We start from the raw sequence: 23722 nt of genomic DNA, 5'->3' as shown, positions 1-23722 counted from the left end.
GTCTAGGCTAATCCTCTGGGTGTATGGGTTCAAATTCCACCATGGCAGCTGGTGGAATTTAAATTCAATTAATTAATAAATCTGGAATTGAAAGCTAGCCTCAGTAATGGTTGCAATTACATTATCATCGACTGCCATAAAAACCCATCTGGTTCACTAATGTTCTTTAAGAAAGGAAATTTGCCATCCTTACCTGTTCTGGCCTACATTTGACTCCAGACACACAGCAATGTGGTTGACCTTTTATTGTCCTCAAATGCCGGAGTAAGCCACTCAGGTCAAGAGTAATTAGGGATTTGGGCAACAAATGCTGGCCTTGCCAATGACACCCAAATCCCATGAAAGAATAAAGCAAAAAAAATTTAAAATCTCTGCTCCCTGGTTATTACTAGGGGAAATGGGTTCTCCCTATCCATTCTATCAAGGCCCCTCATAGTTTTATACACGTCATCTAAATCTGTCCTCAACCTCCTCTGTTCCAAAGAAAACAGCCCCAGCCTGTCCAATCTTTCCATGTAGCTAAAATTTCAGTCCTAGCAGTATCTACTTGTGCCCTCTCCAGTGTGATCACACCCTTTACAATACTGTACCTCTAACTAATGTTTTATACAATTCTAACTTTAAAAAATAGATATAAGAGAAGGTTCTAGCATAACCTCCCTGCTCTTATGTTCTGTGCCTTGGGTGGGAAAGGAAGATATCCCTAATTCTTAGCCACCTTATCTACCTATCCTGCTACCTTCAAGGATCTGTGGACGTGCTGTCCCTTTTGCTCAAATTTCTCAGAAACCTATCATTTATTGTAGCTGTATTGCAATGAATACACATCACTGTCATTTACCTAACAACGTGGAAAATTGCCCAGGCATGTCCTGCCCACAAAAGCAGGCAAAATGTGATTTGGTCAATTGCCACCCCATTGCTGTTTGTGGGAACTTACTGTACAAAAATTGGCTGTTGTGCTTCCTGCATTATAATAGTGACTACACTTCAAAAGTACTTCATTAGCTCTAAAGCACTTTTGGAACACCCTGAGGTTGTGAAAGATGCTATAAAAATGCAAATTTTTCTTTTCATCAGCCTACTCTTAATCATCAGCAAAGTGGAATGTGTTATCAACAGCAAAATCAAGCAGCACTTATCTATAACTTGCTTACCAATGGCTGGTTTGGATTCTACTAAGATCATCCTGCTTCAGACCTCATTACAGCTTTGGTCTAACATGTACAAGAACTGAATTCTAGACATGAACTGAGAGTGACTGCCATTAATGTTAACGTAGCATTTGACCAAGTGTGATGTCAGGGAGCCAAAGTAAAATTGAAGTCACTGGGAGAAAACTCAACTGGATTCATACTTAGCACAAAGGAATATGTTTGTATTTGTTGGAGATCAATCACCTCAGTCCCAGGACATGGCTGCAGGAGTCCTTCAGGGTAGTGTCCTAGGCCTAGCCATCTTCAGCTGCTTCATCAATGACATTTCCTCCATCATAGGTCAGAAGTGGGGTATTCTGTTGACGATTGCAGTGTTCAGTACCATTTGCAACTCAGATATTGAAGCAAACCCTGCCCGCATGCAGCAAGACCTGGACAACATTCAGGCTTGTGCTGAGAGAAGTGGCAAATATCATTCATACTGCAGAAGTGCCAGGTAATTACTATCTCCAATAAGAGAGAATCGAACCACTTCCCGTTGACATTCAATTGCATTACCATGTTGAATTCCCTACCAACAGCCAGGGATTCACCAGTGACCAGAAACTTAATGGACTAGCCACATAAATAGTGTGGCTACCGGAGCAGGTCAGGGGTTGGGTATTCTGTGGTATGTAACTCACCTTCTCACTTCCCAAAACATTTCCACCACTAACAAGTGAGGAATGTGATACCATACTCTGCACTTGTCTGACTGGGTGCAGATCTAACAACTCTGAAGAAGCTCAGCACCATTGAGAATAAAGCAGCCCACTTGAGTGGCACCTCATCCTCCACCTTTAGCATTCAGGCCCTCCTGCGCACTGTTAAATAAAAGTCAGTCTATTGAATTTTATGATATCTTATGGGGCTTCCATATAGGATAAGAGTTAATTGGAATTTTTTTCCAGTGCTGCATTATATCCACACTAATCAGTGAATAGTAGTTTCCATGACAACAGAAGTGGTACAATGGCCTTCACATATCTGATCTTGGGAGGGGAAGCTGAGCCAACCAGCCCACCACTGATCACTATCCTGTGGCCCATGAGGTTTGATGGGGATAGGGGTGGATTCTTCAATATTTGCCTCCATTGTGGTCAGTTAGCCTGGAGCTTCATCATTTAGGCTCATACATCAAGAATGGTTACTTGGTTGAGGTACGAGAAAATGTGAACCATACATCAGGATGTGTTGACGTCTTCAAGAAAGAATCTTGGATTTTAGTAACTTGCACTAAGGGATTTCTATTGTACTTTATAGTGATGATGATATACTTTTAACAAGATGGTTTGAAGGGGAAAATGTTAAAGCTGCTGTTAAATAGTCTTGGGTTTCACTTGTTCTATCTTGTTTTCTCTGGACAGGAGGTCAAGTTTAAGGAATGTCTCTGATCTTTTTGTGATGGGAGGAGCTCTAGTCCTAGAGTCTGCAGCTCTTCTTCATTGGCTGGAGAGAGGGGGTTATGGACCTCTAGGAATGACTGGGATATCAATGGGAGGTCATGTAAGTTTCACCATTGTATAAAGCTGCTGAACTGTCCAACAGTGAGCAGGTATCATATCTGAGGAAAATGAAGGTTGGAAATGCTGCAAGTCCACTATGCTAAGTGATTCTCAATTTTAGGTTTGGTATTTCTATCCTGAATTTCAATAAAGAAATGTTAATTATTGGTCATATAGTTAGTAGAGGTCAATCCCTCCACACCTAATGTTTGCCAGACCCTCTCGCACCCAGCCTCTCCACTATTTACCTATACTTCAGCTGTTAGATTTGGAGATTCTGCTTGGTGATTTCAGTGTCCTTCTATCTGTTTTGCCACTCCCTCATGGCTCCATTTTCAGTCAGCTTACTTCCTCCTGGGCTTTACCACTGAAATCTCTGCTCCCTTGGCTTGGCTTCAGCTGGCCACTGCTTCTTTCCTGAGTTTAGAAAAGACCAATTTAATATTGATTTATCATTGCCACATACTCTGATCATTTTTGAAAGAATTGAGTTGACAGAATTTTGTAAAACTATGAAATAGCATTTTAACATGCTATAAAAAAACTCGGATATTTCATTGAATATTGTAGAACTTTTGTATTTTTAAATTACAGATGTAAAGGATTTAGACTTTTTGACAGTTTCATTTAACTGAAAGAGTGAAGACCTGTGGAGTGGATAAAGTCATGGGATTACTTGATAAATGGATGGGAAGAGAAGGGAATAAAGCCAGAAGAGGATGAGATGGGTAGACCAGGACAGAAATGGTTAGACTGCAATGGGCAATACATAAGAGAAAGGCTGATTGTTGTATCAAATGGGAGCATAACAAACATGAGCAGGGCAAAAAAATGGGAAGAATGATATGGAGACAGGAGGGTTAAATCAGTCAGATTTGAAGAATTGTTATGATCTCGGTTGAGACCAGCAATAGTTTTACTTCTTAGAAATCTAAAAATCCAGTGTTTACTAAAAGAATGAAGTTACAAGGTTCACTGTTTAAACAAAATAATTTTATAACACAAAAATCAAAGAATATGTATGTTAATAACCATACTCTAGCTTAAATAACCAGTTACGTTAAAGGCATTAAAAGTATAATGTATTACTTAAACTCTAAACTGCACTTCTTAACTCAAATTTCCTTCTACACCCATTGGACTTGCACCCTAAAAACTTAAGTCAGATACTTATCAGAAATTGGAAGATTAACCACTTGATCTGAGTACTGATTCAAAGATTTGTGTAAGGTTTGAGATTTCTTAGGCCTTCCACATGCTTCCAGTAAAGTCGGCCCTTCAGATCTTCTCCAACAGTCCCATGGTTGTAGACTCCCAGTTCAATGCAGGCAGCACAAGTCTTAATTGTAGCTACCTCAGGTCATCACTCTCCTGGTTCTAATGTTCTTTAACTCTAGAGTCATGCATCTAGAAACTCTCCCTTTTTCTCTTCACAGCTTGGCTATCCCAGAAGTCTAACTCACTGTTAGAGTCCTTCAGTTATCAAGGTTTTTAAACCTGTTAGCCAGCACACAGAATTTCAATTGAATTTTGCTTGAAAGAGATGTTCCCTGCAGCCAGCTTGTTGTACACTAATCTGCTTGAAAGTACAAGCGCCACACACAATCTACTCCCACCTGTAATTAACTTCTTGTTGACCCCTTTTTGTTTTACTATCGTTTCTCTCCAGGCAGCTTGGTCATTTGGTCAGTCACTGGAAGCAAGTTGCTTTTTTACATGAAATCATCTTCCAAAGAAACTTAATTCTTAAAGGGGCCATGACACCAAAATAAAACATAGGGTTTTCTCCAAGAGCATATGCGTCATCTCAGGATATACACTGAAATATCCACTGCTATTATAGAATTTTAGAACAATTGATTTTGAGTAAAAGAAGCAAGTTTGAGTTTTATCTTGCAAGAAGTTTGATCTGTGGCTTCCAGAGAAGATTGCTTTCCATTAATTGCAGTGACAGACTAAATATTTCATTTACAGATGGCATCGTTAGCTGCAAGTAACTGGCCCAAACCCATACCACTGGTACCCTGCCTGTCTTGGTCCACAGCTTCGGGAGTTTTTACTACAGTGAGTAATTATAATTGGTTTCAAATTTATGATTTGTTACTTTGTTGCATCTGAAGAAATTTTTAAACATTGTGTGTGTAGAGACTGAGTGGAAGGTTTTTAAACTTTCTGAAAAGGTCCTGCTAGCCTTGTGAGTTTATTTGTTTCAATTAACTTCTTGTTTTGTTACGTTTGCACTATGGATTCTCTATGATGTCGTTTATGAAAATGGAATTGAAATCCTTGATAGTAATGTTGAGTTTTGATTTCTGGTTTTCAATTTAAATTATAAATATTAAGCCCTGAGCTAACTAACTTTTAAAGTAACCTCTAATAGTTCACAACTTGGTATGCTGCACAAAATAAATTTTACATTAAATACTCACTTTTCTGCTTCTATCTCACTATCCCAATACCATGGGGAGGAGGAAGAGGCACCAAATTGTTTTGACACTGCCATTTGTTAATCCTGAATACTGTATACCTTCGTTTGAAAGTGGTTTATGCATCTGGTCCATGCTTGCAGCTTCCTTCTATGCCTTTTGCAGCATCGAGTGAAGGGCTTAGCACTCATAGCTGCCTCTTTACAAGCCCCCGTTCACAGTTTTGCATACTGTTACGGACACAGGAGAGAGACAGACTGAATTGCCCTAATTCTTCTACCTTTCTGCCCATAGTCAGTGTGGTTTAATTTAGGTAAGGCTGAGATGTGTTCCCAAACCTCCATGTTTCTGTGTGGTCAGATTTTACAAAGTCACTAGCAGCAGACTTTCATGGATTTTTAAACCAGTACTATTATTTATTCACGCACTTTTCCCAAAAATGTTTATTGCTACTTCGCATATACCACATACACACAAGCAAGATAGAGTAAAAGAAAGGAGTTTCACTTCTATAAATATTAAAACCAAATAGTTAACAGTTCAAGTGTTTGTAAGAGTCCAATGAGAGGGGCATTTCCACTTAGATGAGTCCAGATAGCTGATGACAGAATTTTGTGGAGTTCCTTTGGGATAAGAGATATGTAGCAAGTAGAGTAGGCAGTCTTGATAATACTTAAAGCTAAAGGACCAGTTTCCCTTTTCCAGAAATATGTGAATTATATTGAAAACAGGTTTTCAAGGAAACATTAAAACTTTAAGCCTTGTGGCCTGGTAGGAGGCTAAATGTTATAGCCTGATTTCAGCACTGATGTTCCTTCTGATCTTAATCATCTGCTGCAAAAAACAAGTAGGGTTTATAATAAAAGACTTTGAAAAATCAGAGTTCCAGTCATGTGATGACTGGTCATTGATGCACAGTGAAAAACAATCGATAGTCTATTCATATTAACGAAAGAATTTCCCCTTCTCATGGTCAAAAACCATTGACATAAAATAGAGGCAGATAGGAGTCCTTGGCACATTCCTTGTGCATAAACAGCTTCTTGAGTTCTCCTTTGAAACCAAGTAGTCCTGGTGACAGACAGTCTAAGACCTTACTGTCCTTGCTGTTTTGATGTAAGTCTGGTGCGATATTCCACAAGGATATGGTCTAGGCATGTTCATTATAATCTACCTATTAGAAGCTTCCAGAAGCTTGGCCAGCTTGCAGTTCCAAAAGTCAGGTAACCTGTGGCAGCCATCTTAAAGATCAGCAATGTCCAATTTTTTTTAAAGCAGTCTTATAAGTTGTTAAAAATTTGTAATGTCCTCGGGCCTGCTCAGCATGATACTGTCATTCCTACCCAGTGTGCCTCACAGTGACTTTGCTTGCCAACCCTACCTTGATCCATCCCCTATTCCTCTGGCACATTCTTCTCCTTTGAGCATCTCATTTTGTTCTATTATTATCGCCTCTCTTTTACAGTCCTCATTCTCTATCGCCCACCCAAGCTCCTTGTTAAGCTTCTCACTAAGATATTGTCATGACTCTGGGGATGGTACACTGTAATATCAAGCCCCACTGTTCCCCGAGCCATGACAAATGTGAAAAAGTTTGATCAAGCCGCCAAATTGCCCCAATTCTACCTGTTTAAATTAGGTTAATGGAATATGAGCACCAGGTTTGTAAACTTAGTGAGTAAATAACTGTTTATTGAACAAACTGTCATTAACCAGTGGCAAAAGAAAGAAATATGAACTGCTAATTTATAACACTATAACTTGAACTCTATCCCCTTCTTAAATCCCTCTATACACACACACAAGGCACACAGAATGGAATTTACTGATTTCTGCCTCTGCACTTGAGTGACTTCTCAGTAATTTAAACCTTCACCTTGATTTAGTTTTCTCTCTATTGAGTTTCTAGCTTCCTGTCCTCTCAATCTTTCCCACCACATAAACCGTACTACCCATGTTCACAGCCAACCCCTTGACTTTGCCATGTTGCATGGCCTCTCTCTTCCCATCAACTGAATTGCAGATTAGACCACCTCTGATCCCTTCCTATATTCCTTATCATTCAGCATTCTGTTCTCCCTTCCAACCTTCCTTCCTTTGAGTTAACCTCTGGAAAAAGATCTCTTCCCACGTCATTTATGGCAGCAGTTTGAGACTCCCAACTGTCTAGCCTTTGAGCCCCTGTTATGTTTGCAGATGTCAATCTACTCAATAGCACCCTTACCTCCATTTTTGATTCCCTTGTCCTCAGTAAAACACTTGCTGTCTCCGACGTAGGTGGCCTCCCCCACTGGTACAGCCCCCATTTTTGCAGACTTGAACATAATTGCACACAATTGGATTAGCCAACCATTGCCAGATCAGCTGGACCACATCAAGCACTGTTCTCTTCTGTTGCAAATGCTCACTGCTCTAGGATCATCCTGGAATGCAGTCCAATACCAACTGTTTCCTTAGATCCGCCTCCTCTTCTCCTTTCACCCTCACTTCCAACATGAGTGGACTACTTAAACAAAAACGTAAAATGCTGGAAAAACTCAGCAGGCCTGACAGCATCTGTGGAGAGAGTGGAAGACATCGATCAAAATCAACCTATTGAACCCTGTACTCCAGAACTGGTGCTATTGAACTGTTTTATCCCACCATTAAAATCCATATTTCTGTGTACCTTTTGTGTGTGTTCTTCGGAGCTCTGAAAAAGGGTCATACAGACTTGAAACGTTAATTTTGTTTTTCACGCTCCACATATGCTGTCAGAGCTGCTGAGTTTTTCCAGCATTTTCTGTTTTTGTTTCAGATTTTCAGCATCCGCAGTATTTTGCTCTTATCTGAGTGGACTTCTTCGTCACTTAGGTTGAGACCATCAATTTATATGTCTCTGCTGCATCCCTCCCATCTGTCCACTAAGCCAAGGTTGCTTCCTCCCCCCACAGAATGCTCTCTCCCCCCCCACCCCACCACCCCCAACACCAGACCCTATCTCTGAATTCACATTCCTCTCCAATCTCCCTCATGCCTCATTTGAGCTCATCTTGCCCATGAGATCGACCTCCAGCTCTCTCCATCCTTTTCCCATTGAATTTCTGAGACTTCGTCTCCACAAGGACTGTGCGGTGATCACTCCTACAGGTACTGACAGATTGCTGGGGATGAGGTCAGAGATGTTTTTCCCTCTTGTTGGTTCCCTCACCACCTGCCACAGACCTACTTTAGCAGCTGTGTCCTTTAGGACTCAGCTAGCTGGGTCAGTAGTGGTACTAATGAGCCAGTCTTGGCGATGGACATTGAAGTCTCCCACCCAGAATTAGCTGATGATGCAATAAGTTTCCTCCCATTGGGTGCAGTTCTCTTTTCATCCCCCACTTCTACAGTGTAAAAAAAAACTCCTCCTTTGTAAACTACAGCTCGATTTCTAGCCTCCGATATCCTTGAATGTGTTGTTACCTCCCAAATCCATGCCCATTTTCCCTGCGACTTAATGGTTGTACCTATCTGGTTTCTGCCCCATTCTCCAGCACTGAGAGTTACCTAATCAAAGTCACAAATTATATCTTATGTAACTGTGATCATGGTGCACTATTCCTTCTCGTTCTCCTTGAGTTGTCTGCAGCCTTTGATGCAGCTGAGCATATCATCCAACTCTTAATACCTCTCTTTGATTGTCCAGCTGAGTGGAACTGTCCTCACCTAGTTCTGCTCTTATCAATCTTGTAACAAATAGAGAATCTCCTGCAATGACTTCTATTCCTGCCCCTGATCTGTTACCTCTGGAGACCCCTAAAAATCTGTCCATGGGCTGCTCCTATTTGTATTCTACATGCTGCCCCTTGGCAATCTTTTCTGAAGATGAGATGTTAGGTTCCATATATGCACTGATGATACTCAGTTCTACCTCACCACCTCTTCCCTCCATCTCTTCTGTGTTGTCAGATGGCTTGTCTGACATTTATTGTTGCAATTTCCTTGTTTTAACCATAAATTTTGTTCCTTCACCACTGATTTCATCCGCCTATCTTGGTCTGAACCAGGTTTTGCACTACTCTTTAACTTTAACTCTAACCTGAGCTCCAAGCCCATTTCCTCTCCATCACAAAGGCCACCTTCTACCACCTAACATTGCACTTCTCTGCCCCGCCTCTGCTTTTTTGCTGTTGAAACCCTAATGCATGCTTTTGCTACCTCCATAAGCTTCAGATTATCCTAAATTCTGCTGCTTGTATCCTAACCCACACCAAGTCCTATTTTCCCATCATCTCTGTGCTGATCGACATTGGCTCAAATCACTCCATGGCCTCATCTCCCACCACCACCGTCCCCACATTCTGACCATCATCTCTATAATCTTTGCAAGCCATAAACTACCAAGAATTGTGTGTTCCTCCAATTCTGACCACTTTTGCATCTCCCACTTTTTTTACCCCATGATTGCCAGTCATACCTTCAACCATCTAGCCCCGAAGCTTTCTACTTTCCTCCCTAAATTTCTCTGTGTCTCCCCCTCATCATTAATATTTAAACCTCAGCAGACTTGAGTAAATTCTGATAATTTATCTCCAAGTTGCTTTCAAACTTAGAAAATCTTGTTAACTAATTTTAAGTCGATTAGCATATTAGATCTGAAAACAGCTCTGAAATTTTGTTTCGAATTCACTCATAGTGCTAGGTGAAGGTCTGTGATGGTTGATGTCCTGTGTGAAATGAATTTGGTCAGTCTCAACTCATTGGTGTAGGATATGGAAGATATTTCCTTTAGGTTGTGCCTATTGAGTTAATAAGAATGCTGCTTTTGGGTGTCTGAATTTCTAAAGTATTTAATTTCCCTAAATTGAGTATAGAATTTAATCAAAATATTTTTGACTAAAAGAAATAGCAGATAGATTGGAGCTAAGAAATGTTTCTTCCTTCATGCAAAATAAATTATATTCCACATTTACTCATGAAACATATGATTTAGATTACTTGAAAACCCTTACTATATTTCATTTTGATGGGGGTTGAGAGTTGATGACCATAGCTCTCAGGTATTTGGATTGATATTGGGGAGCAATGGAAATAAGTTGCCTCTGGCTGTTCAGCCAGGTTTGGTGCCAGGTTTATTCAGGTCTATGTGTTCTGTAATCTTTCGGTTTTGTGTCCCAAATTGTTTCAGGGTTGGGAGTTATTTTGTAGAAAGGTTGCTAAGAGTTACCTTTGAACCTTTTGTCAAGTAACTTTTGATTCATGTCACATACAGCAGTGTATGTAAAGCTTGCACTCTTTGAAGAAAAGATTTTCTATGTGTCTTTGCATATTTGCATACTTTAATATTCAATATAACAACACTTATTGTGAAGTCTGTAAGCATTCCATCATCTGTTCTATTTAAATTCATTAATAAAATGACTATAAAACAGAAGGACTAGACATATATGGCTGTCTTTTAATGCACTTGATGTGCAAGACTAATATTGTGCTACAGTCGGATCCTCCTTGAATATGGCTCCAGAATAAGATCCATTTCTGAAGTGCAAATGATTGGTGTTTACCTCATTGGCCGAAGAGCTTAATTTGCAGAACACCTTGTTGTCATATATTTAAGTTTCAGAGCATTTTATGATGGGGGGAAAAGGCCTTCTGTAGGAGGAAAAAGAGGAATTTTGAGTGTTAATGAATGAAAATTGAAGGCAATGCCAGGAATTCTCAAAGGCAAAGAAGGAGGGCAGTAGTTTCAAGATAGCGTTCTAAAGGACAGGATTTTAGTGACTGAAAAATTAAACTGTTACAGTTGAGTGGATGGGGTGGACAGTAAAAGGTACTTTCATACGACACCACGAAGGTAATTGACCAAGAAGAGGCCAAGAATGGAGCCAATGTAAATACAGGTTAAAAAAAAACCATTGAAGGAAGTATGACTTTTAGGACAACCAGGGGTATAACAGCAAGAGAACAATTCTGCAGGATTTGACCTTTGAGGTGATGCAGGAGAATGGAATTTATAATCTGTGATCTTGTTCACTGTACGACCTAAATACACTACTTTTCTGTGGTGGATGATATTTCACATGGTGTGAAATTTGACGGAATGTAGAAGGCAAAAAATATTAAATCTAAATAGTTAAGCTAGAAAATAAAAACTTATTGCAATACTGTTATTGCAGCTAATCGCTGAGTTGCTAAATTCAGCTGTAATTGAATTATGTAAACAGGACTGTCTCAGATTTGATGTGCTGATTTGACTGATCTTGGATGCAGTAAAGGCACTGTAATTACTTCAAAACCTTTGGACTAGGGAGAGCAAAAGTAGCCAAGATCCTTGCTCCTTCTGCAAGTTCTGTTGAGTTTTTTGAAGAAGTGATTGGTTGGATAGGTAAAGGAAGTGAGTGCAGTAGATGTGTTGTATATTAATTTTAAAAAAGCATTTGATAAGTTGGCTTGTTATGAAAATTCATGCATATGTTATGAGAAAATATAGCAGCATAGATCAAATGTTGGATGAAGTAGGTGGTTATGTTTAGGTTAGTAGATAGCCAGATTAAAGATGGATTGAAAGTTGGGTTCTTTTGGGACAATATTGTTAACAGTCCGGTTAGGGACCATTAATATTTAAAAAGAAATCTGAATACATCATTTTAACTCAGAACAACGCCGCAAGATTTCACTTTTCAACCAAAAAAAACTTTGTTTAAAGAAGAATTAAAGCAAACATAATTAAGTTAACATTATAGCTTATGTTACGTACTTGGGTTTACTTTCTTACCTCAAGAATTGTCTTATAAAACACATCAATCTTAGTTATTTACTTCTGCAGGGACCACCCATAAGTATGCCACAGTTCTCTGGAGAATTCTCCTCAGCCCCAACTATTCTCATAGGTAAAACTTCCATTTACCACGTCTTGACTGTGGATACCCCAGTCCCTTGTTCTGGTTACTTTTCAATACTTCCAAGCTAATTCAGCTAGTTATTTTCTTTTGCAATAACAATACTGTGGCCCACTGTATATTTTCCCCTAGCTTCAAATGAGGCAATCTGCCACTTCTGTTCTGTTCTCAACATTCAAACTAAAATTAAGCCTCATCCACATTCCACACAGTCAGTGATGAAGTTAAGAGTTTTATTCTGTTTCCTGTGCATTATGTCATTTACTTTGGCTATCTTCTCCGGGAGCTGCAAACTGCATCACATGCAAACTGCAACTATCTTTTCAGCAAACACCCGGATAAATTGAAACCAGAGAATTTTCTGAAGCTCCACCCATCTCCATAATGACCTTACACTGCTCTGGGATGTCCTCAAACTGTCCTTTAAGTTAATGATTCTTCATTTACAATTTCTCCTTTGATCGTGTTTTTATTTTTTCTTGGGATGTGGGCATCACTGGCTAGGCCAGTATTTTTTGCCCATCCCAATTTGCCCTTGAGATAGTGGTGGTGAGCCACCCTTCTGGAACCACCGTAGTCCACGTGGTGCAGGGGTGTACGCATTGCTGCTAGGGATGGAATTCCAGGGTTTTGATCCAGGAACATTAAAGGAACTGCAATGTAGTTCCAAGTCAGGATGCTGTGTGACTTTGAGGGGAACCTGCAGGTGGTTGTCTTCCCATACATCTGCCTCCCTTGTCCTTCTAGATGGTAGAGGTCATGGGTTTGGAAGGTTCTGTTGAAGGAGCCTTGGGGCAGTAAGTGGGAACTGGCAGAAGGTCTCCTTGCCCATGTTTGACCTTATGACATGAGACCATAAGATATAGGAGCAAAAATAGGCCATTTGGCCCATCGAGTCTGCCCCACCATTCAATGAGATCATGCTAGATCTGCTAATCCTCAACTCCACTTTCCTGCCTTTTCCCCTTTACGCCTTGATTCCCTTACTGATTAAAAATCTGTATCTCAGCTTCAAATATACTAAACGACCCGGCCTCTACAGCTGTCTATGGTGAAGAATCCCATAAATTAACTACCCTCTGGGAAAAGAAATTCCTCCTCATCTCTGTCTTAAATGGGTGACCCTTATTGTGAGGTTATGCCCTCTGGTCCTAGACTCTCCCTCAAGGGGAAACAACCTTTCAGCATCTACCCTGTCAAGATCCCTAAGAATCTTATGTTTCAATAAGGTTGACTTCCATTCTTCTAAACTCCAATGAGTACAGGCCCAACCTACTCAACCTCTCTTCATAAGAAAATCTCTCCATACCTGGAATCAACCTAGTGAAACTTCTGAACTGCCTCCAATGCCAGTATATCTTCCCTTAGATAAGGGGACCAGAACTGTTCACAGCATTCTAGGTGTGGTCTAACTAGTGCCTTGTATAGTTTTAGCAAGACTTCCCTATTTTTATACTCCATTCCTTTGAAATAAAATTCAACATTTCATTTGCCTTCCCTATTAACTGTTGAACTTGTGCATGAATCCCAAAAAGCTAACTTCAAGGACTCCCAAATCCCTCTGTACTGCAGCCTTCTGCAGTCTTTCTCCATTTAAATAACATTCAGCTCCTCTATTCTCCCTGCCAAAGTGCATAACCTCACATTTTCCCACATTATATTCCATCTGCCAAGTTTCTACGCATGTACTTAACCTGTCTATATCCCTTTTTAGACTCATTGTGTCATCCTCACCACTTGCTTTCCCACCTATTTTGTATAACCTGCAAATTTGGTGATAGCACATTTACTTCCCTCATCAAATCATTAATATATATTTTAAATAATTGAGGCCCCAGCACTGATCCTTATAATGCTGCACTAGTTACAGGTTGCCATCCTGAAAATAACCCCCCTTAGCTCAACTCTGTCTTCTTTTAGTTAGCCAATCCTCTATCCATGCTAGTATACTATCCCCAACTCCATGGGCTCTTATCTTGTTAAGTAGCCTTACGTGCGGTACCTTATCAAATGCCTTTTGGAAATCCAAATATATTACATCTATTGGTTCCTCTTTATCTATCCTGCTAGTTACCTCCTCAAAGAATTCTAATAAATTTGTCAAGCATGATTTCCCCTTCATGATGTCATGCTGACTCTGCTTGATTAGATTATGTAATTCTAAGTGCTCTGCTACTACATCCTTTATAATAGACTCTAACATTTTCCCAATGACAGATGTTAAGCTAGCTGGCCTATAGTTACCTGTTTTTTTGGTCTGTCTCCCTTTTTGAATAAGGGTGTTACATTGGCAGTTTTCCAATCGTTTGGGACTTTTCCAGAATCTAAAGATTCTTGGAAGATTACTACCAGTGCATCCGCTATCTCTGTAGCTACCTCCTTTAATATCCTGATGTTGAGGACTCCCATGGCAGCTCCCTCTCAACTATATACTGTTGTGCCACCACCTTGGTGAGACAGGACATACCCAGGGATGGTGATGGTCGTTTCTGGGACATCTGATGAAGCAAGTGGGTTTTGCAATCTCTCACGGTTTACTGAATATTTCCCAAAACAAAATCATCTCTCTGGATTTCCAATGTTCTTACAAGCATTGCAGCCGTCATATCTCCAGCTCTTTAGCTAAGTAAGCCTGCTTGCTGTTTATGGTTCTATCTGTTCTATTCTGACTTTATTGTACAAACATGGGTCACATTTTAAACTGATCTTTCTTGAGGTTTTCTGGCAATCTCTAAAGCCTAGTATTTTAATTATCTTCCCTTTCTAACTGTGAACCTTTTAAGGCACCATGGCTCCAACTTATTTTAAGTGTAATAGACTCCAAGCTTGCTTTAATTGCCTTTATCCACTTTTTCTACAATTAAACTTTAATTCCTGAAGCTAAACTTTATATTCTAAAACACATGAACCATGAACTAGATCTTTACAACAATACAGAATCCACTTTAGTTTTCAGTCTATAAAGCTGATTTGGATTTGAGCTTCGGGATCATAATGTTGAAATTTGCTGATAACATGGAAGTGGGAGGTTTACTAAATACCAAAGAGGACTGTGAAAGCTTTATTGAGGACTTGACATATTAGTGGAACAGGCAAATATGTGTCAGGTGATGTTTAATGTGGGGCAGAATGCAGTAATGCATTTTGTGAGGAAAAACAAGTAATCGGAATATCCATTCAAAAGGTATTAGCACGAGTGGAAGAACAGATGTTTAAGAGTACAAATAATAACTTTGTGAAAATACAATTGGAGATGGATGATACAAGGTCTATAGAATTTAAGTAGTATTGTATAAGCTAATAGTTAGAGTACTACATGCAACTCCAGGGTTTTCTTTTTAAGACCTCAGAAATATGAAGTGCATATAACATAGGCTCACCAATATGATGCCAAAGATGGAAAAAAATAGTTAGGAGGAGAGATGGGAGATACTGAAACTATTTTTACTGAAGGAAAGAAGTCCCAAGAATTATTGGAGTATTTTAAAATTATGAAGGGCTCTGATAGAATCAATAGGGAAGAACGATTTTCCCTAGTTGGAGAGTCAGTGATGGGTCATTATTAAAATGATAACTGTGGCAGGAGAGGTCAAGAGATATGTCATGATGTGCAGCTTTTGAGCATGAAATGCTTTGCCATAGGGATTCATTATGGCAATCCTTTGAATCTTTTTGGAGAAACTTGGATAAATATTTGAAGCAGAGGAAGATACAGGACTGTTGGAAGGGAGCAAGGCAATGGAATTACATATGGATTACGTTAGCAAGGAACTGGCACAGATATGACTGGTGGAAAGGCTTCTACAGTTTTAATTCCTTTAATTTCTTCAGAAAAGAAATCTGTTAGAAAGACAAGCTGGCAATGATATAACCTTGCCATTTAAGTTAGTGGTTTTATTTTTTCCAAGATCAATTTTTCCAAGATCAATTTATGTAAGTTAATATATTTGTTATGAATACTTGCATTTCTCAATCGATAAGTTTGTTAGTTTTATGTTTGATGATACAATGCTGAACTTTACAAATCATGCATATACTAAATAGGACAAATCTCTCCCTGGTCTGAACAATGGAAAATTGATCTATTGAAATACATAAATGTAGCTGCGGCCTTCTAAAGTATTAAGTATGCGTACACAGAATATTGTCTTATTTAATATTAATGCTATTCACAGGGTGTTTTAAGCAAAGCCGTGAATTGGAGAGAGCTGGAAAAGCAGTATGCTACAGAAACTGTTTACGAAGAAGAAATTATCAGACTGCTAGAGTACTGTGGAGTAAGTTTGTTTTAGTTTGAAAAGTGCTACAAACCTATGCACTGAATATTTTTATTGCCTTTGGGTTGTTTCAAATTATATAAACTGCTTTCAAAGATTTTCCATGGGTAGCATGTCATCTGAGGACTGAGGTCCCAGTATAATACAGCCCCCTTTAAATCCGGGCCTTTGATATTTCATTGAAACCAAAGTCACAAACAATTTGAGACCTCTTTCCAGCATCAAACTGTGCCCAGTTTATATAATTATTTGGTCATTTTGTTAACAGTGTCTCTTGTTATAAGCTAATTTAGTTAATCAGTATCACCTCAGGTTTAATTTAAAAATGAACACTAAATATCAAGACAACAATTTATTCTTTCCTTTCCTATCTTTGTCACTTTAGAATCACACAATCAGTGAAACAATTAAAGGCTTTTGGTACTGAAAAGAAATGGTTACATGAATTATTTGAGATTTTCACCGCTTGTCCAAATCTACCCCCCTCCAAAACAAATGCAATATTTTTAAAAGGCATGTGATATGTCAGTCAACTATGTAAGCATTGAGCTGCCTGTCAGCATTTGCGCAATACATGTCAGACTCATTTTATATCTTTCATTATGAATATGTTTATTGAGCCATTGGGAGTAATTCATTTGTGGTGATATACTGTGTATTTTGTGTCTTTGGCCTGTATGTTCATAGCTTTCATATAGTTGGACACTTTGCTACTGAAGTTGCCAATTAAAGGAAGCCCTGACAACTTCAAATTAACTGTTATCCCATGCCTGATGCTGAAAGCATTGGGTCAAAAGATCTGCAAGAGCATTTTTGCACAGTGTTTTTGGACATTGTACTGCACGAGGGAATGTCAGGTGACATCTGCTCATGAAACAGGAGAAGCTTATGATAACTCTAGTCATACAAAAACAGTGATTTTGGAAGAATGCTTTTAATAATTCATCCGTATACTACACTGTTCAAGCTTGTAAAATCATTTGGAAGCAAAAGCAAGCTTTTTTTCCTTTCCTGGCTCTTAAGTGATATAATAAAATGTTCAAAATCATAAAAGGTTTTGATGGAGAAATTGTCCAGTGGCAGAAGGGTCAGTAGCCAGAGCACACCGATTTCAAGCTAATTCTGAAAAAAAAATCTAAGGCAAGATGAGGAGAAAATTCTTCATGCAGTGCATTATTATGATCTGGCACAAGTGAAAGAAAGGAATGAAAGGTTATGCTGCAAGTTTAGATCAGGAGGACTGGGAGGAGGTTTGTGTGAAATATAAGCAAGGACCAGTTGGGCCAGATGGCTTGTTTTTGCACTGTAAGTATAATGTACTATATATGAGACCATGCTGTGCACAAGATGGTTGCTGTATATTTTCCCAAATAAATTATTCAGCTTCAAAAAGCAGTTCATGGAGCCCTTTGGATTGATATTGCACTGCATAAACGCAGGTTTATTATTTTGCTTGATACACCTGATCATGATTGAACATGAAATTCTACCCTACATTTTAGCAAAAAATCATTCTGTTAAAAATTTAGTTTGGCCAATATATTCTAAATTGAAGTCTTTGAGCTGCACTTTTAAATTATCCCTTTTACCTTTGAGCCTGAGGGCCAAGAAATAAATTGTTTACGGAGAATTGTTGCTAACTTTGGAGACCATTGAGCAGGAGTTGGGAGATGGACACAGTCTACGAATTGGACCTAATTCGGTCAGATTATTTGTGGCCATGTTTACCTCCAAGAAGAAACAGAGCCTAATGTCTGAACTATCACAGCCATCAAGGGCATGTTACACCAGACAGATATTCCAAAAACATTTTTTTTCTTGTTTGATCTAGTAAGCATTTTACCAGAAAGCTGAGACTTTTATTCACAAGCCCATCCAGTTAAATGGTGGAAATAAAGTTTCTGTTCTATTAAGTAGTGTCTGTTGATGTCTTTAAAAGGAACTGTCTTCTACTTTAAAGGTAGAAGGGATTTGTTCAGCAGCTGCTATTTATTGATTTACTAAATTTAACCATTTATCTTCAATGTTGTGGGGGTTGGCGAGTTCTCTTTGGGAGCAGAGGCATGTCCTGTATATGTTTGACTTAAAAATTCAAACAAATTATTTTGGTCATGGAAACCATTTAAAGTAAATAGTGAATTTTACTGTCACCTCTGGGTCAGAAGGTTAAGGATTCAAGGTCCATTGTAGAAACTTAAGGACAGCATCTAGGCTGACACTTTAGTGCAATGCAAAGGGAGTGAGACTTCAAACTGAGACCTCATCTGCCCTCTGAGACCATTGTAAAAGATCTTGGCACTATTTGAAGGTCAGTAAGCGATTTTTTTTTTTCTGGTTTCCTGGCCAATGTTTATCCCTCAACCTACATCACTAAGCCACACACGGGAGTTTCATTTATCTCATTGCAGTTTGTGGGACCGTTATATGTATTCGTTACTGCATTTCTCTTAATTACAACAGTGATTACACTTCCAAAAATACTTTTGGACATCCTCAGGTCATCAAAGGCACTATATAAATGCAAGTTTTTTTCTTTTTTTTTGTCTAATGGTTTATTTGGCTTCTATATATATTTCCTATGTTAAATCCGGTTTGTAGCTTTAGCCTAAATCATTTGGCCTGGCTGTGTTGTTTCTTGGTTATCAAAGATTGGGAATGTACAGTGAACATCTTGTTTGACTTCATTTGCATAATCCAGTGATACAAGGCTGTTGTTAACTTTGAGGTATATCACTCCTGTTTGCTGCCATATTTTAAATTTTATTTTATAGGGAAGGCTTTGTGAGAAGTGCAATCTACAGTGAATGCAGAAACTAGAGGAAATTGTTCTGAATTATAATCATGGGTTTATTGTATGATTTGACTCAGTGCAGTTGTGAACATAACCTAGATTCTTTTAAACTGACAGGTCACAAAAAACTGATAAATAACATGCTGTGGATCCATTTAAGAATGTTGAGTGTAACTTAATTATCATTGAAAAAAACTTCTTGAATCATGCATTGCCATATTACAGTTTTGATCTTTAGTCTCATGAGATTGGAAATGCTGCCTTTTTCCTTGCTGATGCCCTGCTTCAAATCTGTAACTGTATCATCCAACATAGCTACCAAAACCAAGTTAAAAGGGCTTGCTGTGATTCCCCTTGATGTACAAAATCATTTTACTGTTCATCTTTTCATGACCAGGAATTGTATAACATCCTTAATCTCTACCCAAATTGTCCTAAAGTCTATCAAGGTGCCTCTATTACCTCTATAAGTGCATTGCCTCTTACTTGCATTGCCAATCTACGACCGAAACTTATATTTATATAATGCCTTTAACGTAATGAAACATCCCAAGGCATTTCACAGGAGCATTAAAAGCAAAGTGTGACACCGAGCTGAGATATTAGGATAGATGACCAGAAGCTTGATCAAAGAGGTAGGTTTTAATGAGTGCTTAAAGGAAGAAAGCAAGATAGGGAGGGTATTCCTGAGCTTGGGGCCTAGACAAGTGAAGGCATGCCCACCAATGCTGGAACAATTAAAATTGAAGATGCACAAGAGGCCAGAATTAGAGGAGCGTAGATATCTTGGAGAGTTCTAGGGCTGCAGAAGATTTATAGAGATGGACAGAGGTGAGGCCATGGAAGGATTTGAAAACAAGGATGTGAATTTTAAAATCAAGATATTACTTGACTGGGAACCAATGTAGGTCAGCAAGCAAAGGGGTGATCAGAGTTATTGCTGCGAGTTATTTATGGGCATCAAAGTTTTGGATAGCTTCAAATTTACAGAAGGAAACCAGCCAGGAGTGCATTGTTATGTTTTGTTGTTTTGTTCTGCCTACCCCTCCTCCAGATACTTAACCCAGATCCAGTATCTTAATTTCCCAAATAATGTCCTAGTTGACCTATTGTAATTTCCCTTCAAAGCTCATTTCTAATTTTGCTATGTTGTTTTGCATATTCCCAGCATTAGTAGAAAAGTGGTTAGCCTACCTGACCCTGCTTGCTTGAAATACAGCCTCTCTTCTGTCCCTCTCTTGTTTTACTGTTAAAGCAATGCTTGTCATTTGCAAATCCCTCACCTTTCAAAAGACAGTATCCAAATAGTCAAAAGCCAGCTGCTAGGAAAAGAGAAAGGAGTCCAAAATGACTTGCTGCATTTATTTGCCCTTGTGGGGAAGTGACTGATGCTTGTTTTTAAACCATTCACCCATGTAAGACAAGGGACCTGATCATAGGAGATCATTTGCATAAATCCATGGCATTGTTTCATGCTGCAAACATCCTCCTGCTATTGAATGAGTTTTCACTTTTTTGATAAGTATATAAAATTATTTACTTCAGCCTCAGATATTAAAACCATGTTATTGGGTGACTTAGTTGTCCTTGGGTGGCTTTTTAAAGAAAGTAATATTCGCTACTGAACATCCCTGTTTCGGGAAAGCTGAAACCTAAGGGGTTCAGTCTTGTCCTGTTAGAGTACACCTTGTGTCAGCTGACCATGAAGTTGGATTTGTGTCCGCTGTTGTGAAGCTTTATAACTGACTATCTAAGCTTCCATTCTCTTGCATTACCGCTGCAGGAAAAATAACATGGGAGTTGGGAAGTAAAGAAGGACTTCAGGAGTGAGGAGAAAGAAATTGTTGGGAGCTCTAGCTTAAAGCACTTTCACCTAATTTGGAGGGGATTAAATTTGAATCCCAGCATGATTGTCTGACTTTCCAATCCTCTGCAAATGATGTTCACGAAGGTTTTTTAGTGCCTCAGTTGTTGTAGATTTTGACTGACCCTACCTCTTGCTTTTTTTGGCTGATGTCTGTAGAAAAGATCACTTGACAGAATTATGTACACTCAACTCTCTTTGAGCAAAAAGTCTTTGTAGGAAAGATGTAAAATGGGTATTCAAATGAGGGAAAATTGCTGGGTATTGTATTCATTAAAATGAATGAAATTCCTACTTTTCAATGTTTGTGCATAAATGTTTTCTGTGGAACTGACACACTAGTCTCAATTGAAGAGCGTTATAATTGTCTTCAGCATTCCTAAAATGGAGAAATTTGGCTTGGCATTTCTTTGTTGATCATAGTCTAAGATTCCTGTTCCAACTGCATATATGTAAGTGTTGGGAGTGGAGGGAGAAAGGAGAAATTGAACAAATACTTAGTCTAATGCTTGTTTTGAACACTTATCAAAATATCTTTGAAATTATTTATAAACTTTCAAGTATTTGATGTTTAGACAGATTCCTTTAAAATGGGCCAAGATTTTATGAAGAACTCCCCATCCAGTTTGGAAAATTTGCAACACCATGAACTTACCACAGATATGATAGGTTTAAATGCGAAGAGAGAAATGATGAGGACTGCGACAATTTCTCAGTTTAGTACCAACACAGCTGCCTTAAATGCCTCTACACAAGGAATTCTGCTTCAAGGTACCTCAAACACTGGTTGCCTGAATCACCAAATGTCGTCAACAAGTACTAGCAAATATTCATCCACTGTAAACCATGAGCTGTTAAAGATGAAAAACAGGAAGGCCTCCCTAGCACGAGAATCTATACTCTTCATGAAAGGAGTCATGGATGAATGTACACACATTGGAAATTTCTCAGGTAATTTAAAACTTTCAATGAAGTGCAAATTATATTCAAATTATGTACTGATGTGATGTATTCTATTGAAGTAAAAAACAAAAAAACTGCGGATGCTGGAAATCCACAACAAAAACAGAATTACCTGGAAAAACTCAGCAGGTCTGGCAGCATCGGCGGAGAAGAAAAGAGTTGACGTTTCGAGTCCTCATGACCCTTCGACAGAACTTGAGTTCGAGTCCAGGAAAGAGCTGAAATATAAGCTGGTTTAAGGTGTGTGTGTGGGGGGCGGAGAGATAGAGACAGAGAGGTGGGGGGGGGGGGGGGGCGCGGTGTGGTTGTAGGGACAAACAAGCAGTGATAGAAGCAGATCATCAAAAGATGTCAACGACAATAGTACAATAGAACACATAGGTGTTAAAGTTAAAGTTGGTGATATTATCTAAACGAATGTGCTAATTAAGAATGGATGGTAGGGCACTCAAGGTATAGCTCTAGTGGGTTTTTTTTTTATAATGGAAATAGGTGGGAAAAGGAAAATCTTTATAATTTATTGGAAAAAAAAAGGAAGGGGGAAACAGAAAGGGGGTGGGGATGGGGGAGGGAGCTCACGAACTAAAGTTGTTGAATTCAATATTCAGTCCGGAAGGCTGTAAAGTCCCTATTCGGAAGATGAGGTGTTGTTCCTCCAGTTTGCGTTGGGCTTCACTGGAACAATGCAGCAAACCAAGGACAGACATGTGGGCAAGAGAGCAGGGTGGAGTGTTAAAATGGCAAGCGACAGGGAGGTTTGGGTCATTCTTGCGGACCCCCTCCACTTCTCTCTCCCCCCTCTCCCACCACCACCACCACCTTAAACCAGCTTATATTTCGCCCCTTCCTGGGATTCACCTAGTTCTGTCGAAGGCTCATGAGGACTCGAAACGTCAACTCTTTTCTTCTCCGCCGATGCTGCCAGACCTGCTGAGTTTTTCCAGGTAATTCTGTTTTTGTTTTTTTATTCTATTGAAGCTTTGCCTAATTTATCATTTAGGAACCGCTCGGGGCTTTCCTGATGGTTTGTTGGGTAAATTCATCATGTAGTTAACTTATCTCAGTGAAGGCAGCAGTTAGGTTTTAACGATTGGTCTTTATACCCAGAAAGGAAGAGAAAAGATTCACGCAATGGTTCAGCTGCTGATTTGGTCATAGTAGGATTGGCTCAACAGTAATGGATTCTATTTTGGAATAGTCCGCCAAACTCTGTCTAAACTTAAATGTGGAGAATGGCAACTTGGTTGAGGTACTTGGAAGGCTGACAATATGCATGGAAATCTCAGCATCAGTCACTGCTCCAAAGAGAGAATTGATAAAACAAGTTACAAAATGAAGTTAGTGAACATGGGAAATGGGAGCAGGAGCAGGCCATTCGGCCCATCGAGTCTGCTCTGCCATTCAAACAGATCATGACTGATCATCAACCCCTTATGCCATTTTTCCCACCATCCCCATATCTTTTGATGTCGTTAGTATCCAGAAATCTATTGATTTCTGTCTTGAACTTGCTCAATGACTGAGCTTCCACAACCCTCTGGGGTAGATTCACTGCCATCTGAATGAAAAAGTTCTTCTTCATCTCAGTCTTAAATGACCTGTGCCTTATTCTGAGATTCATTTAAAGATTCAGATTCACTTTCACTTTGGGCACTATAGTAGCTTTTGTTACTATAAATCACTACCTATGTTTAGAGCTCTGTGCTAGAGCATGCTTCACATCTTCATGACCAATGTCAACAGTGATGTAGCAGAGGGCATGAGATGAGAAATGAAATCAGTTGGGACTTGTCCCAGCCTGAGTTCATTTGATAATTGCATTGACAGAGACCTGGACTTG

At 39.2% G+C, this 23722-nt stretch overlaps 1 protein-coding gene across 15 annotated transcripts in view; it reads left to right on the top strand.

Annotated features, from left to right (window-relative positions):
• abhd18 (abhydrolase domain containing 18) overlaps positions 1-23722 on the top strand; it is a 135390-nt gene that overhangs the window by 95958 nt on the left and 15710 nt on the right. For 14 of the 15 annotated variants that reach the window (XR_005944211.1, XM_041197519.1, XM_041197510.1 and 11 more), the window contains 4 exons: positions 2564-2702; positions 4676-4765; positions 16163-16264; positions 21495-21870. Coding sequence is in view for 14 of the 15 variants with exons in the window: in XM_041197519.1 (XP_041053453.1) it covers positions 2564-2702; positions 4676-4765; positions 16163-16264; positions 21495-21870 (707 nt within the window). In the remaining variant the exon portion in view is untranslated. Of the gene's footprint in view, positions 1-1593; positions 1654-2563; positions 2703-4675; positions 4766-16162; positions 16265-21494; positions 21871-23722 lie in introns of those variants that run through there. The other variant, XM_041197607.1, reaches the window with a different exon arrangement.

Source organism: Carcharodon carcharias, chromosome 1, assembly GCF_017639515.1.
Source record: "Carcharodon carcharias isolate sCarCar2 chromosome 1, sCarCar2.pri, whole genome shotgun sequence".
Lineage (NCBI taxonomy): Eukaryota > Metazoa > Chordata > Chondrichthyes > Lamniformes > Lamnidae > Carcharodon > Carcharodon carcharias.
The sequence above is the reverse complement of the archived record's forward strand: the minus strand, read 5'-3'. Positions and strand labels throughout refer to the sequence as shown.